Raw genomic sequence first — 17,160 nt, 5'->3', positions numbered from 1 at the left:
AGCCATGTTTTTTGGACAAAAAAGGAGATGCAGTTGTACTTAGCAGAAAAAGTAAGAGCAACTCCAATAGAGTGCTAGTTTATTTCTTATATTTAATATACAATATTATATCTTAGTAATTTAGAACATTGATAAGGATTTCGGGTTCCAACAATGTTCCTTATTTGATATTATATTATTGAATGTACTTTCCAGACATTACATAATAGAAAGGGAAAGAAAGTGCTCTAATATTATATTATTAAATGAAAGTTAACATTTGTTAAGAATAAATAGTAGGTTAGTTATTTATAAGTAATGGGAGAAGGATCTTAGTGAAATAAGGACTCAATAGAATTCTATTGGAACACATTTTTTAATATCATTTTTTAAATTACACGTTATTAGGGTTGTCAATGGATCGAATATCCGATCCGATCCGGAGACTAATGGAGCGGATATGGATCATTAAAAAATAAATCCGATCCGAAAAAAATCCGCTCCGATAACGATCCGATTCGATAAGTAGCAGATATGGATTTAGGCCGATCTGATCCGTTAACGATCCGATCCGACTATTTATTATATATAATATAATATTATATATATGTGTTATATAATGAATTATATGTAAAATAATTCATATTATAGTATGGCTATCATAATACCAGTAATGTTAATTTGATATATAGAGCTCATTTTGTGCTTACTGGTGTGGTGACCATAGTCTGACATGCACTGTTTTTGTAAACCATAAATGTATTGTTAATACTCTTCATCCGTTACATATCAGTTAAATAAAATTCAATACTAAAATTATAGTGAACAAGTTAGTCTAATATCAAGCATAGATTCAAATATAATTCTAAGTAAATTGGTCACTAAATCATTTGTGTTATGATATTTGAGTTTTTTAATTAAAATATTAACGGATCGGAGCTCCGGTCCGTGATCCGTGATCCTAGCGGATCCAGATATAGATCGGGCTATAAAAAATCCGACAAAAATCTGATCGGGATCCGAATCCGGTAAAATTAAATGGATCAGGATATGAATCAAGGCCGATCCGATCCAGTTTCGATCCATTGACAGCCCTACACGTTATAATAATAAATAGGTAATCTATTGGAGTTGTTCTAAGGAAGGGTAAATATTGTAAATTGTAAATCCTAGTGCTAGTAAAGTTTAGGAATATAATATGACGATGATTACATTAATTGACGTTATTGGTAGTAAAAATAAATAAATTGTGATTGGGCTAAATATGCACATCAATTATGAAGGCCCATCCAAAATTAAGAAGATGAAGCCCAGTAGCTAAAAAAGAGGAAACCGACGTCGTAGTTAAAACCACCCTAGCCTGTGAACTTGTCGATCTAGGGTTTTACTCAACACTCCCCCTCTTTCATCTTTCACTCCACATAAACACACACCTACCTCGTAGGTATACATACATACATGGCGATCGGTAATCCTGAAATTCTCGGCGATCGACAGTCCGGTCAGGATGTTCGCACTCAAAATGGTACTCTCTCTCTGCAATACCTCTCTCTCTCTGTCCTGCTCTCTATCTCTCTCTCTCTGTCCCGCTCTCTCTCTCTCCCCTCTTCCTCTCTCTCTATCACTCTCTATGTATGTATAGATGTGTTTGTATATGTATATGTTTACTGTATGTTGATTTGCGGTGAATTTATGTTTTTAAGCTGTGTAGCTTGTGAAGTTGTGTACTTGAGAAGTGATCTGGAATTTATGTTTTTTAATTTTTTGTAAACCGTAAAGTTGTCTAATTTTTTGAGAAACCTTAAAGTGTTTGCTTTCTTTAGCAGTAATGATAGTTTAATTTAATTGTTTGTTATTAAGAGAATATGATGAATTTGGATGATGATTTTTAGTGTAAGTGTATAGTATGTTTAAGCCATTTATTGCTTTTGTTTTTAAAATCGAGCTTCTTTCCAATGTACAGTTATGGCATGTCAAGCAGTTAGTAACATTGTGAAGACATCACTTGGCCCTGTTGGTCTTGACAAGGTTTGTACCTCCTGCCTGCCGAAGATATATTTTTAAATTTATAATTATGGTCCTTTTGTCTCGCACATCTTATGTGATTTCTTTATGCTGTATATGAAATAAACTTACTTATGCTGTAAATGGAGGATAAACTTGTTTATGCTGTAAAGGATAAACTTGTTTATGCTGTAAATGAAGAATAAACATAAACTTGGTTATGCTGTAAATGAAGAATAAACATAAACCTGTTTATGCTGTAAATGAAGAAAAAACAATATTTCCTCACGTGAAACACAGGAACTCGTTAGGTACCTTAAAATAACTCCTTGAAATTTTAATTTCATCAGCTGTGCAAATTCTTGCAATTCTATAATGGGATTGCTATTAGATTCCTTGGGTTATATAATTTAAATCTGAAGAATTATACTTTTTTTTAGAAAGAAGATAATAGAGTGTGTACTAAAATCTTTTAAAATGAATATTAACCGCTGTTTTCTGTTACATCTATTATGTAGATGCTAGTTGATGATATTGGTGATGTAACGATTACAAATGATGGTGCTACAATACTGAAGATGTTAGAAGTTGAACACCCTGCTGCCAAGGTAGAGTAATTGTGTCCATCCTTACCTAATGTTTGGTTATTTTTGGTAATTCGGATCTTATTTATGACCTAAAAGAATTTTTAATTCTTTGGCGCTTGCAGGTTCTTGTAGAATTGGCTGAACTTCAAGACAGAGAAGTTGGAGACGGGACAACATCAGTTGTAATTATAGCTGGAGAGTTTCTTAAAGTATGATCAGAAATTTTAATTTACTTTTTTGAAATGCTTGACTGATTTGGAGTTCTCGTTATACATCTAACTTGTATTATGCAGAGAGCAAATGATCTTGTGAGAAACAAGATTCATCCTACATCTATAATCAGCGGATACAGAGTGAGTTCCTCTTTCCTCCTCCCAACACAACTAAAATTAGTATAGTTTAGAAACTTAGTTATTATGTAACCATTTTTTTCAGTTATTTTTTTCTTTTCCTTTTTTTGTTAATATTTTCTTTTCAGTTATTAGTCTTGCAATAATGTACAATTTTAAAGCTATATTTGCACCTGCCAAATTTTGCAGCTTGCAATGAGGGAAGCATGTAAATATATTGAGGAGAAGTTGGCCGTAAAGGTAACACGCAACAGTGAAATTTTATGTTAACTTTGTATGTTTAATTAGTTTTAAGCAGCCTAGGCAATGATCTCATATGTAGTTTTTTTAAAGCTGTTATGTTGCTTATTTCCAAATATTAGTGACTTTGAAATTAGAACTATATATTATGGATGCCTTTAGCCGACAAAGTAATTATTTTTGTGTCATGATATGATCTAGCAAGTGTATTATACATGTGATGTGTTCTGTAACATATAACATCTCAAAGAAGGCTTCTATTTTTTGTGTTTGTAGGTTGAGAAGCTTGGAAAAGATTCTCTTGTAAACTGTGCCAAGACAAGCATGTCGTCAAAGTTAATATCCGGTGACAGTGACTTCTTTGCAAACTTGGTATGTATGTGCATCAGGGTCATTTAATATTTTTTATTGTATTGCGTACTGAAACATTTCCTTGCAGTTTAAGAATTTTGCTTATAATTACTTAGTCTTGTACCTCGTCCTGTATTAAGGATATATGTATGTCCCAAGTTGCCAACAAATGATAGTAAATGTTACTCTTCCCTGTTGAGTCCGTCTTTCCTTTATAACTGCTCTCAAAGTTATACACACTTTACCTGTTAGAAGGATGTATGTTTTTTTTTGTTTCTGGACATATTATGGACTATACCTAATTACTTATTTTGATACAAATATGTGTTCAAATTGATGTCTAAGGCCTTAGGTCAATGGAAGACTTGCTTCTGTATTCTCCTTTTAGTTTTATAATATGAATAATATGAATTTGACATACATGATCAAGTGTATTAGTAGACACTATTTATAAATATGTACTATGAAAGTATGAATTAAGGTTATGTAAATTTTAATTTTAGGTCAATTGAACATTTGCTTCTATGTTCTCCTTTTACTTTTATGATGATGAGAAAAGAATTTGGCATACATGATCAAGTGTATTAGTAGACACACTATTTAGACGGACTATGATTCAAGGTTATATATATTATATATATTTAGGTGTTAACTTATGTCAGTTCCTGTTGCTGTGCCAACTCAGAATCCATATCCAAAAATACTATTTTTTATAGTAAGAATTTTAACACTGGGCACCCTTAACGAGTGTGGGTAACATAGGTAGTATGTAGTCGACAATTACCACTCTCCCTCCTTTTCCTCGTAATTGTGTGAGATTAGGGGTTGGATATATGCAGTCCTACTTGATTTTTTTGCAGACGTTTTGATTTAAAGTCTGATTTAAAGTCTCCAGATAGGATTTTAATAATAATACCAGAAAATAGATTAATGTTCCATTGGTAAGAGTCCATATAATCATTTAAATGTTTGTAGATCTTAAATTATCAAATCAGAGAAGCTACATTTATATGTTGTCAGCTTTTCCATTGTAGCTCATCCCTTTTAATGATTTTTTGGAATTATGTTTTGGTTGTACCCTTTTGCATCATTTTTAATTTTTATGACCTGATAGACACAAGATGAATTTAGTGTTAGATTTTTATAAATAAATGATCTGATAAAAAAGTATTATAAAAAGTAAACTAAAAACAAAACATAATTTTATTATCAGATGCCATAAGTTACAAATAATTCATCTAAGCCTCTTTATATAGGCTATACATTTAACGTCACGTACAAATAGGTAAACACCAACCACTTATCTAAAATTCAAAAACTAAGTTATCTAATAAATATTTAAACTTTATTTCTAACAACCTAATCAAAATCAATCCAAAAAACAATTTATAAATAATTTTGAATTATTATTTCCAACACTCCCTCTTAATTCAAAATTTTAAAAAAAAATCTTAACCAGTGATGTACTTCCCATCACCACCATTGTAGTTGAGTACTTATCTCCATAATTTCGTCATAATTTCGTCAAGGAGCACTTGTCTCCCTAATTTCTTCAAGGAGCAGCACTTCTCTCCTATTGACCAGTGATGTACTTCCCATCACCATTAGAGCCCTTCTCTCCACTTTTCTTCAAGGAGCACTTCTCTCCTATTGCCGGTGATGTACTTCCCATCACCATTGGAGTCCTTCTCTCCACTTTTCTTCAAGGAACACTTCTCTCCTATTGACCAGTGATGTACTTCCCATCACCATTGGAGCCCTTCTCTCCACTTTTCATCATGGTGCACATAATCACCAATAACTCAAAATTGTGTATTTTTTTTACGCCTTGGGACACATTCTTCATGAATCTCTAGCAGCACTACCATCATCTAGCACTACCATCATCTGTTGTCTTCCATTTCTTCATTTATTCGCAACAATTTTTGACACCCAGTTACTAAATCGAACATAGCTCTGATACCATGTTAGATTTTTATAAATAAATGATCTTATAAAAAAGTATTATAAAAAGTAAACTAAAAACAAAACATAATTTTATTATCAGATGCCATAAGTTACAAATAATTCATCTAAGCCTCTTTATATAGGCTATACATTTAACAAACACACGTACAAATAGGTAAACCCCAACTACTTATCTAAAATTCAAAAACTAAGTTATCTATTAAATATTTAAACTTTATTTCTAACAACCTAATCAAAATCAATCCAAAAAACAATTTATAAATAATTTTGAATTATTATTTCCAACATTTAGAATTTCTCACATGAAAGTGTGTTGTTTTGTTTATTGTTCTTTAATATAAAATGATGCACCCATGGGTACTTGTAATATTTCTTATAATTTTTATCTTTGTTTTTAAGGTTGTGGAAGCAGTACTAGCATGTAAGATGACCAATGCCCGTGGTGAAATCAAGTATCCAATAAAGGTTGATTCTATAAATCCAGTAGCTCTATGCAAATTGTTTTTATTACTTGGTCAAAGAATATATGATTTAGTATGCTTTAATGTCGTCATATCGTGTAAATATGCTGGTTTTTTCTCTGTTGTGTAATGGTGCGGATATACTTTTTTCGTACTCACATAATTTTTACTTTCTCTATAGGGTATTAATATACTGAAAGCACATGGAAAAAGTGCTAAAGATAGTTACTTGCTAAAAGGTTATGCTCTAAATACTGGTCGTGCTGCTCAAGGCATGCCAATGAGAGTTGCTCCTGCCAGAATTGCCTGTCTTGACTTTAACCTTCAGAAGACCAAAATGCAGATGGGTGTTCAAGTTTTGGTCAGTGATCCTCGGGAGTTGGAAAAGATTCGACAAAGGTGTCCAATATAATTTATAAATATGAAATGCTCTTTCAAGTGGCAGTATCAATAAAACATGGTTCTAATGCCTGCTTATTCCTGTCATCTGATGCCCTCTAATTTCAGTTTCTGCATTTTATGACTTAAAAAGAAACTGATTTTTTGATATATTTATTAACAGAGAGGCTGATATGACAAAAGAGAGGATCGAGAAGCTTTTGAAGGCTGGAGCTAATGTTGTTTTAACAACCAAGGGAATTGATGACATGGCACTGAAGGTAGGATTAATTTAATTTGATCAATAGTTCTTTCTTTCGGAGTCCATTCCTGCATGGAAAGAAACATTATGATTATATGAACTAGCCGTTGTTGGTTGGGCGTCTGCCTTGGTTATGTGCAACAAATTTTCGAGGGAACATTATGCTAGTGTTGATTACTTTGTTAAAACTATGGAATTATTTCATAGTTGATCAATTCATATAATATTTTTTGTTTGTATAATTAGTGCACCTGTCTGTTACTAGAGAACCAGTTTTTTTGAGAACTTAATTTTTTAGCTTTTTAGTAAGTGTGAAAAAGGTCTTTAATTTGGTTATATTTTGGCTGTCACTTCTAATTAGTCCGTGTACAAAGTACATTTTCGATTTTTATATTAACTTGCAGAATTGCTTTATTTAACTAAAATCCATTTGGACTACATGTTAGATATACCTCTGATAAATTCTTCCCAGGAATATTGGTTAATGGATGTATTTAATTTTTGCAGTATTTTGTGGAAGCTGGTGCCATTGCTGTCCGTCGTGTTCGAAAGGAGGATTTGCGTCATGTTGCGAAGGCTACTGGAGCTACTGCAGTATGTATTTAACTTGCCTTCTAGACATCTATGTTTGAATTTTACATAGAAGGAAGAAGAGACCAAATAAAGGAATAAAAAAGAAAAGAAATCGATTGTTATCGTGGTGTCACCAAGGCGACAAAAATGAAGGACTATAGTGTTCATAAAAATGACTTTGATAGGAGTCTTCATATTGACCCGTTGTATCTGATATGTATTCTACTAAATCAGTTCTAATTTGTAGGTGTCTACATTTGCTGATATGGAAGGAGATGAAACTTTTGATTCTTCCCTTCTCGGACATGCAGATGAGGTGGTGGAGGAGCGTATTGCTGACGACGATGTAGTTATGATTAAAGGAACTAAAAATTCAAGTGCGGTAAGGGGTTCTCTTTTTAGTGTACTAGTGCCAGCCAACCTGATGTTTTACATGTTGAAGTAATTTGGAGTTAATGTTTGCCTCAGCTAATATCTCTCCAGCACTCTTTAAACTAGCATTTTCCGAATGTATATGAATTTGCATCAACGTCTTGTTCTAATTATGGTTATTTTGAATTCTTAATGGCATGCATTACCAGGTTTCACTAATTCTAAGAGGTGCCAATGACTATATGCTTGATGAGATGGATAGGGCGTTGCACGATGCTTTGTGCATAGTCAAGAGGACACTGGAATCCAACACGGTAAATCACAGACTCATTTGTAGTTTAATATTTGTTACATACTACATTTATATAATAGAAGTCTTAATTTCCTAAAATGAAAGCTTCTTTGAGCTTTTAGTTGATAAACTTAATATGTGAAAAAACTAAGTGCACAACTTTAGTATGATAAGCAGCGCAAACTTTTGTTAGCAGCAATGACTTTTTCAAGTTTGAAATGCTGGATGCTTTGCTGTAACCACAATCGGAGAGTTTATGGTTTCCCCTCTTTAACTGGATATAAGAAATTAAATGAAAATGTAGTTTATTCCTGTAGACCGGCTCATAGTAATTTGTCTCCAAAACAGGTGGTTGCCGGTGGAGGTGCAGTTGAGGCTGCATTGTCCGTCTATTTAGAGTATCTTGCTACAACTCTAGGATCTCGTGAACAGTTGGCAATTGCGGAGTTTGCCGAATCTTTATTAATCATTCCAAAGGTGTAAAATATATTCTTTTCGTTCCAGTTCTTTTTCACTTTGTTAGCGAACTTATTTCTAAACAAGTGCTGTGTACAGGTGCTTTCTGTGAATGCTGCAAAGGACGCAACTGAGTTGGTGGCAAAATTACGTGCTTACCATCACACGGCACAGACAAAGGCAGATAAGAAGCACTTGTCAAGGTAATATGGTCCAAGTTTAAGTATTGCAAATATGTTGTGAATATATAGCCTCATGGCTAATTGGTTTGCTCATATTATTCATTGATCTTTAAGAAATATTATTTTTATATTAAAGTTTTTAAGAGATACAGTATAATCTTTGCTCAAGAAGAGAAATAGAACTGGAAAATGCCTACAACATAATTTTTCAATCGGTACAAGTTCTACAACAAAAAGTTCGTATTTCTAAAGTGGTGCTCTTTAGTAGATTTCATATCACACCATTAATATCCATAAATTCTGGTAAGTGTACTGAAGATTTCATAGAGAGCAAGTTTCTGTAAATTCAACTGGAGATTGCTTAATCTAGAAATGTTTTCAACTTATCAAAACAGTAGCCAGTCAGCATTATATTTACAATTTCTATACCTGCAGCATGGGGTTGGACCTGGTGAAGGGAACAGTACGTAATAACTTAGAAGCTGGTGTCATTGAACCTGCAATGAGCAAAATAAAGATATTACAGGTAAAGAGGTCCCTGTTGTAACTGGATAAAGTGGTTTTACAGTATGCTATTATCTTATCCGATTTGATCAGAAGTATCTAAACTATAGTAGCGTTTCTCATTGTATCAGTTTGCAACTGAAGCAGCAATAACCATCCTTCGAATTGATGACATGATAAAGTTAGTAAAAGATGAAAGTCAAGATGGGCAGGATTAGTGTGTTTTTGTATGTGAGGACAGTGGCTGTAGTAGTGGGCGAACTTGTAAAATTTTGCATCACTTGATGGTGCATTAAATTGCCACCTGTGGATTCCAGTGATTTCATGAAAGCTTTTGTGGGTGGTTTGTATTCTAATTGTCATTGACAACATGAGAATGATGGGCAATATTGTGTTCTCTCCATTTCCACAAGATTTATTTAATTGTTAAGCTAGAAGATTTTGCACTTGGTATTTTTCAATTTATAAAATTGTTGACAAATGGAAAAGAATGACTCCTTTTGTTCTTACATTTCAGGTCTTCGTTGGATGTCAATATGTTGTATTGGGAATTTTTTTTACCCAACTGATTGAAAAATAGTATATTAAAATTGTGAGTTTTTTAGGTCATGTAAATTACGACTCAAAGAAGTAAATATGTTTGTAAAATTGCGTTCAATGATGTAAATTGTTGCTGAACATAACTTGAGCTGCGTAAAATGTGAAAGTAAACCTCAGTTTTTTCAAGATATGCAACTAATGAAAGATTGGTTAGTAACCAATCCAATAAATATATGGGCTTCTTTCTAAGTAAAAGAATTATCCCTCCATTTCTTTCGAAGTTTTTTATTCCTTTACTTTCTTTCAAAGTAAAATTTGGTAGATTTTTCTAAAATTTATTCTCAACTGTTTTTCAACATTTTGCCTAAAAAAAACTGCTTTCAACATTTGACCAAAATTAAGGTTGAAAACGAATTTGAGTAATCCGGGTTCGAATCCGGATTTGACTCGTTAATAATGAATATAATTCATATTTTTATACAAAAGGAGCGAATTCGAATTCTACTTTAAAATTCGAACAATATCGAGTCGGATATCGCCATTCTGATTAGGGCGGGTGAATGCTGGTCGGGTTGGGCGGTTTAGAAGTAATAAATCGAATCAATCCAATTAATTCGGTTTTTAAAAAACGAAACTGTAAACCAAAAAAATTATTTTCAACCCAACCCAACCCTTTATATATTGGGTAGGGTTAGTTCAGTTTGTTTTGGGTTAAAACTCGAATAAAACTATTTAAATATTTTTAGGAATCAAAATTACAAATAATTTTAATCAAAAGTTGAAGTGTACCCCATCATTTAACAGAAGAAAAATATTATTGGATATTACATGTACCACGTACTCTTCTAATTTAAAATCAATAACTTATGATGTGTTACCCGTAAAATAATTATTTTATTTCAAATGTATTATTTATTACAATATTAAAATTTTAAACAATAATACTATAATTATAAATCTGGTTGAATTGGGTTAGTAAGGGTTTAAATTTTTTGAACCTTGACCTAAACCATTATATTCGGTTTGAAAAAAAATTAAACCAATTAAAATTCGGATTTTGGATAATTCGGCTCCGTTGACCAAAATAAGGGGAGGGTTGGGTCGGTTTTACGGTTTGGTTGGTTTTTTGTTTGCCCCTAATTCTGATATTCGGTCATATTTATATAGAGTAGTTCGAATAATTTTAGAGTACTTAAATATGTATGTATTAAAAATATTCGATTCGATTTCGTTAATTATGTTCATAATATATATATATTACATGTCATGCATATATTAAAATTATATTCTATAAAATGATCACGTCTTAGTTTTATACTTATTTATTCGAGTATTCTTAAATTTTTAGTATTATTTTAGACGAATTCGAATATATAAAAATGAGTAATGCAGTACATAATCGAGTCGAACCGAATCAGATACGAGTATTTTTATTCAAATTCGAGTCGAATATGAGCAATAAATAGAAATTTTAATTCAAATCCAGACCGAATCTGAACGAATATTTATAAATTCGAGCCGAATCTGACCTTACAAGTTATAACTGTTCGTAACTATTGAACTCGTTTTCACCTCTAATCAAAATACACGTAAAATATGGACAACATTTTCTTGGGCAAGTATAGTTTTTCCAAAAAAGGACAAATAAAAAGAAAGGAAATACTCTTTTTAAGACAACTGCGAAATCAAATTTATTATATGGAAATATCAAATATGAATTGCCTCACTTTCGTCATTTGCTTTTTCAATTCTGTCATTATTAGATTTGGAAAATACAATTACAAAAAGAAAATTAAGTTAGGCTACCCCATGCAAATGCAAGGTTTTTTTTCAAAAAAAAAAAAAAAAAAAAAACAAAGCTAGCCGCAATAGAGAACTCCATCTCCATTCACCACCCATCAAAGTTGACTGTCTCTATTATTTGTGACTTCACCTCACGCTCTGTTAAACACTGGCCACAAAATATAATTCTCAAAGTCCATCCTTGAAGAAGCATTACCCCAATTGAAATTATGGCTGAAGCATTTGTAGCTGATCTTGCGGCTGGACTTGTTCGCAAACTTGTTTCACTTGTAGCTGATGAAGTCATTCAGGCTTGGAATCTTGATCAAGATCTGGACACACTTCGTGAAAGATTCGACATGATTGGTGCTCTCTTGTATGATGCACATGCCAAAAAAATAATCATGTCTACTGCCCAAAAATGGTTCAATAAACTTGAAGAGGTTGCTAATGTCACTGAAGTTTTTATGGATGAACTTGCATATGAAGTTACTCGAAGAAATGTAGAGAAACATCGTACGGTATGGGATAGCTGCATTCCATCTAAAAATTCATTAATATACCGCCATAAGGTGGCTCGTAAGATCAAGTCTATTCATGCTTCCTTTGACAAAATTTTTAAATGGGCTGGAGATCTTGGAATTGATGCTGTGGCACATTTAAATTTAGCTGTCCAACCGAGAGACATCCGCATCACTCCTTCTTTTGAAGATAAAACATTAGTAATTGGTAGAGATAAGGATATTTCAGATCTAGTCCAAATTGTGGGCAAAAATAATGAACAGGATTTACATGTAGTTGCCATAGTAGGGATGGGAGGTCAAGGCAAAACAACTCTTGCTCGCATGGTTTTCAATAGTGATGATGTCATTAACATGTTCCCGAAGAGGATGTGGATTACCGTATCTGATAATTTTGATCTCATCAAAATTTTAAATGAAATGGTAGAATCCCTCAATTCAACCAAGTCACAGTTGAAAAATTCACATGGACTCGTCAATGAGCTTCAAAAAAGTCTTAAGGGAGAAAAGTTTTTACTCGTACTAGATGATGTCTGGAACGAGGTATTAGTGAAGTGGGAGGACTTGAGAAATTCTTTGCTGGGAGTTGGTGGTGCCAAAGGAAGCGGTGTAATAGTTACAACTCGTAACAAAAAAGTCATTGATTCCATCCAAAATTGTGTTCCTTATCTGGTGGAAAAATTACAAGAGGATGATAGTTACAAATTGTTTAAAAAAATAGCATTTCGAGATGGAGGAGTTTCAGAAATCGAGCCATTTGCTAACTTGGGGAAAAGCATGGTGAAAAGGTGTGGTGGACTACCTTTAGCAATCAAAGCGCTTGGGGGTATGTTAAGGTCAAAGGAGACAGAGCAAGAGTGGCGAAAGATCCAAAACAGTGAAATATGGACATCCCAAGATGAACTCCCTGTACTTCCTTCTTTGAGGCTGTCGTATGATAATTTACCTTACTCGTCACTGAAACGATGTTTTGTGTATTGCTCTATCATACCAAAGGATTCTCCTATTTACAAAGATGAATTGATACAAATATGGACGGCATTGGGATTTCTATTGCCTCCTTTGGGAAGTGGTTCACTGATGGAAGATATTGGCAATGAATACTTCAATATTCTGTTTTGGCATTCTTTGTTACAAGACGTTGAAAGGGATAAATTTGGAAACATTGAGAGTTGCAAGATGCATGATCTAGTGCATGATCTTGCACTATATCTATCCAAACATCAGTCCTCAACTGTGAAGACAGGTCTTGAGCCGAACCATGTTTCCAAGGCTACATATATTAGGCACGATAATCGGGTCTCAAATAGCAATCCAACAATTTTGAAGAGAAACTATGAAAAGGTACGATTATTATATGCAGGGGTTTGCGTTTTGGGTGATGTGTTACCTTACATTGCACACTTGACTGTTTTGGTATTAAATACTGATGGAGTGAGTTACGAGAATGCTGGGGGTTTGCCTAAATCGCTACGAAATATGAAATATATCAAGCATCTCGATATTTCATGTATCGGATTTAAAGTGCCTAGCTACATTACAGAGTTCTACAACTTGCAGACACTAAAAGTTTGGGAGCTTGAAGAGCTTCCAAAAAAGTTTTGCAACTTAATTAACTTGAGACATTTGTACATTAAAAAATTTGATCGAACCAGATGCATGCTAAATGGGATAGAGAGGTTAACTTGTCTGCAAACGTTGCCTTATTTTGTTGTGAGGGAAGATAAAAAATGTCTTATTGCACAACTGGAAGGGCTAAACAATCTTAGAGGTAAAGTTAAGCTCTATGGCCTTAGTAATGTGGTAAATACAGAAGAAGCAAGTAAGGCAAAACTTTGTACAAAATCCAATATTCAGAGCCTGTTTTTAAACTGGTACACCGATGAAAATGAAAGGGTTAACAACAGTGAACAGGAGTGTGCAATTGATGGATTGGAACCTCACATAAATCTAAAAAAATTGAGCATTAAGCACTTTATGGGAAAGAGGTTGGCATCATGGCTTACAAAGATGACCAACTTGGCAACAATCAGGTTGAGTGGATGCCAGAGATGTGAAGAACTTCCATCTCTGGGTCACCTTCCTCTGCTGAAGGAGATGATAATTGAGAGGATGTATAAAGTCAGAATTATCAGGAGTGACTGTGGGGCTGCAGAAAAAGTTAAAACACTGTATCCGTCTTTGATAAAACTTGAATTTTGGGGTTTGCCTAAGCTAGAAGAATGGCTAGAACCTGATACGAGCAGACTCGGTGAAGATCAAGTATTTCCTAAGCTCGAGGTGTTGGAAATCATGTCATGTTCAAAGTTGAGAAGGATGCCTGATAGTTGTTTTCCTTCCTTAAAGAGATTAAGAATCAATGATTTCGACAGCAGCAAGATGATAGTAGAACCAATAAGCATTAAGGTGAGCTCTCTCACGTATCTAGGAATTATTAACAGAGGAGGCTCCTGCTCATTAAATACGGACCCGGTATTTGAAGGATTAATGAAAAACAATTCTCAATCTTTGATGCGTTTGGAATTAAGAAACTGCGGAGGATTGACACGTCTTACAGTTGGTGCCGTTCTTGAGAAATTGAGAGTGAATGATTGCCCTGATCTAAGTAGCATTAACATAGTTGAAGAGAAATGTTGTTTAAGATATCTTGAGATTAGAAAATGCCCCTCTCTTTCAGATTTTCCCCGAATTGTGAGTTCCACAATTGATTCAATGAATATAGATGAGATTCCACGGGGCTTCTATTCTTCTTTAATTTCGTTTCCTAACCTAATCGAGTTAATACTCTGGGGAAAGGGGAACCCAACAGTGGAATTCGATCATCATCTTATTTCTGCCTTTTCTGCCTTGACTACTTTGAGTATAATTGACTTCCAAGGAATGAAAGCTCTTCCGGATACAATAGCAGAACTTCCATGTCTTGACAAGTTATTTATCTGGGGTTGCAAGGAGTTAGAGAGTTTGCCCACGTTTGACCAATCACATATTATTCGGTACTTGGATATAGTTGGGTGTGATAAAATGAAAGAAAGATGCAAGAAGGAGAGTGGGCTAGAATGGTACAAGATACAACATATTCCATTTGTTGAAATAAGGTAAACTGCATCAGCGAAAAAAGTCCCCTGCCTGTGCAAGGCGGCTATCAGTGGAGAACCTGAACCACGGTTGTTAAGTCCAAATAAATTACTTAATTCTTTTCTCAATTTCCAAATCTCTGGAAAATAAAACTTTATAATTTATTTTGGATCGTTGGTTTTTTGCTATCAATTAAAAAAATATGCATGCTGAACTAAATAATGTATCCACATGTATTAAACACGTAAATATTTGGTCAGTGATTACGTTTTTAACTAAAAAAACAAGCTCAACCATTCAAAATAGTATTCACACTTGCGATGATTATTTTTATTTAATGAAAAAAAATTGTTTGTCCATTTTCCTTCTACTTTGCCATATACAAATTATTATTATGAAGGATTTTTTTTCTTACGGTTAATAGCATCTTAATTAGTCATTAGTTACACCTATTAAAGATATGTTAATATAGTTTATAACATTTGTATAAGTTTAGGAAAATTTATTTGAGTATTATAACCAATATTTCAATGTAACTTATTCAATATTATATAACTAAGATCATTTTTAAGTAAAATGATGACTTAATTATTTTTTTCGTATTATATCATTTCTCTCTTCAGATGTTATGAATATAGAACATACGACCTTAAATTTTCGAGAAATTCTTCATCGATAGATATGAAAATCTTGCGGTTAAAATCTAAACTTTGCATTCAAGTAATACCGATATATATTTACTTTTGCATATGAGCAAATTACACATGAAGTGTGACCAACCCAATTAAATTAAACTAACCCAACTTTTATTCAATCGATTAAATCGATAAAAAGGCTTATAGATTCGTTGTTCCATTATATTGGATCGGGAAAAAATATTTTTCTAATTAATAAATTATTACACTTTTACTTCGCATGTATGTTATGACACGAATGTCGACTTTTAAGACCAATATTAACTGATATTTAATATTTATATTTTTGATTGTAAATATTACGCTCATATTGTAATTGCTAATTTTTATTTCTGTTACTTTTTAAAATTATTTGAATTTTGGATATATAATAAGAATATTTTTTCCAACTAAAAATTCTTCTAAATTGTTTCGAATCAATATATTTAAAAAATTGTTAAAATAGCTATCATTCTTTTGAAATTAAAAAAATAGTTTACTATTTTCAACTTCTATTTATTGATAATGAAGAATAAACCGGGCGATAATTTGCCTATTTTTTTTAACTAAAAATGAGTTAAGAAATGATTTTTAGAAAATCATTTGTAGAAAATGTATACAAACTATCCTAAACACATTTTTTGATATACGTATAATTTCCAGATTTTTTTTAAAATTATTTTTTGAGGATGAAAATAAAAAATATAAATTTAAGATATAAAAGAGAAGGGATGCCTCTCTTGCCGATTAAAAGTTGGAAAAATTAAAAACATTTTTTTTGTCATATGTAGAAAAGTGCAAGTAATTTGAATAATAAATTGCATACTTGGATAGTATGGAATTCGAGTAAGAAAGCATACGAATGCCATAAACTTCTGATATTTTTGGAGGAAATATATTTTGAGTTAAATAAGACACAATGTGGTCGCAATCACAAACCAAAAGAACAATTAAAACATTAAAAACTTAAGACCTAAGTTGGTCTACAACCAACAACAGTAGGAAAAACATGGAGATGATACCTAAAAAAGGATGCGTATTTCGTAGTAAAAAATGTAGAAAAAAATTAAATGTGTATTTTTGTCATCCGTAAAAATGTGCACGTAATTTGAATAAGAAAGTGCATGAATGACACACACTTAGATACAGATGGGTGAATATTCTCTGTTGCAAACATATATAGTAGATGTATTTTTGTATAAGATACTCTAGTAAATTTCCAGTTCAGGAAATGTGCTTGTCTTATCCTGTAGGATGTTGTATTTGTATTTGTAGTAAATCTCTCTGTTGCTATGTATGGAGTGTTGGCATTACAAATCTGAGACATCGCTTTTAAGATTATTTTTTAAGTAGGAAGTTTTCAAGTCGTTGCAGTAAATAGAGTCTAAACTCTATATTCTTTGTACCGATACGGCGATACCGATCCCAAGAACCAAAATTTAAAAATTGTGTTGATATACAAACAAATCTATACCGCCTTGATAATAGCTAATTAGCCACTATTCGGTAAATGCAGTTATGCTGCACTATAATTATATCAAGTTATGTCTTTTGACATGTACATTAAATTTCATATACACCGTGAAGATTTTAAATTCAAATTTCCTCG

General features: G+C 32.7%; 2 protein-coding genes across 3 annotated transcripts; both read left to right on the top strand.

The window, feature by feature from the left end:
- The first annotated feature begins 1,321 nt into the window (after window positions 1-1,321).
- On the top strand, window positions 1,322-9,405 carry LOC141690313 (T-complex protein 1 subunit alpha). 2 transcript variants are annotated; one of them, XM_074495049.1, is made up of 17 exons: window positions 1,322-1,504; window positions 1,943-2,007; window positions 2,502-2,591; window positions 2,693-2,779; window positions 2,864-2,923; window positions 3,110-3,160; window positions 3,437-3,532; window positions 5,879-5,944; window positions 6,122-6,339; window positions 6,503-6,599; window positions 7,088-7,174; window positions 7,401-7,535; window positions 7,735-7,839; window positions 8,166-8,294; window positions 8,373-8,476; window positions 8,891-8,981; window positions 9,073-9,405. In XM_074495049.1, exons 1-17 carry the CDS (start codon window positions 1,438-1,440, stop codon window positions 9,175-9,177), a joined length of 1,653 nt encoding a protein of 550 aa, XP_074351150.1. In that variant the 5' UTR covers window positions 1,322-1,437; the 3' UTR covers window positions 9,178-9,405. The 2 variants fall into 2 exon arrangements, with proteins under 2 accessions (XP_074351150.1, XP_074351151.1); XM_074495050.1 differs by having other exon boundaries at window positions 1,324-1,504; window positions 9,091-9,405.
- A 1,834-nt stretch (window positions 9,406-11,239) lies between these two features.
- On the top strand, window positions 11,240-15,041 carry LOC141692305 (putative disease resistance protein RGA4). Its single transcript, XM_074497079.1, has one exon. It carries the CDS (start codon window positions 11,512-11,514, stop codon window positions 14,899-14,901), a length of 3,390 nt encoding a protein of 1,129 aa, XP_074353180.1. The 5' UTR covers window positions 11,240-11,511; the 3' UTR covers window positions 14,902-15,041.
- Window positions 15,042-17,160: the final 2,119 nt, after the last annotated feature.

This window comes from Apium graveolens, chromosome 10, assembly GCF_009905375.1.
Source record: "Apium graveolens cultivar Ventura chromosome 10, ASM990537v1, whole genome shotgun sequence".
Lineage (NCBI taxonomy): Eukaryota > Viridiplantae > Streptophyta > Magnoliopsida > Apiales > Apiaceae > Apium > Apium graveolens.
The sequence above is the reverse complement of the archived record's forward strand: the minus strand, read 5'-3'. Positions and strand labels throughout refer to the sequence as shown.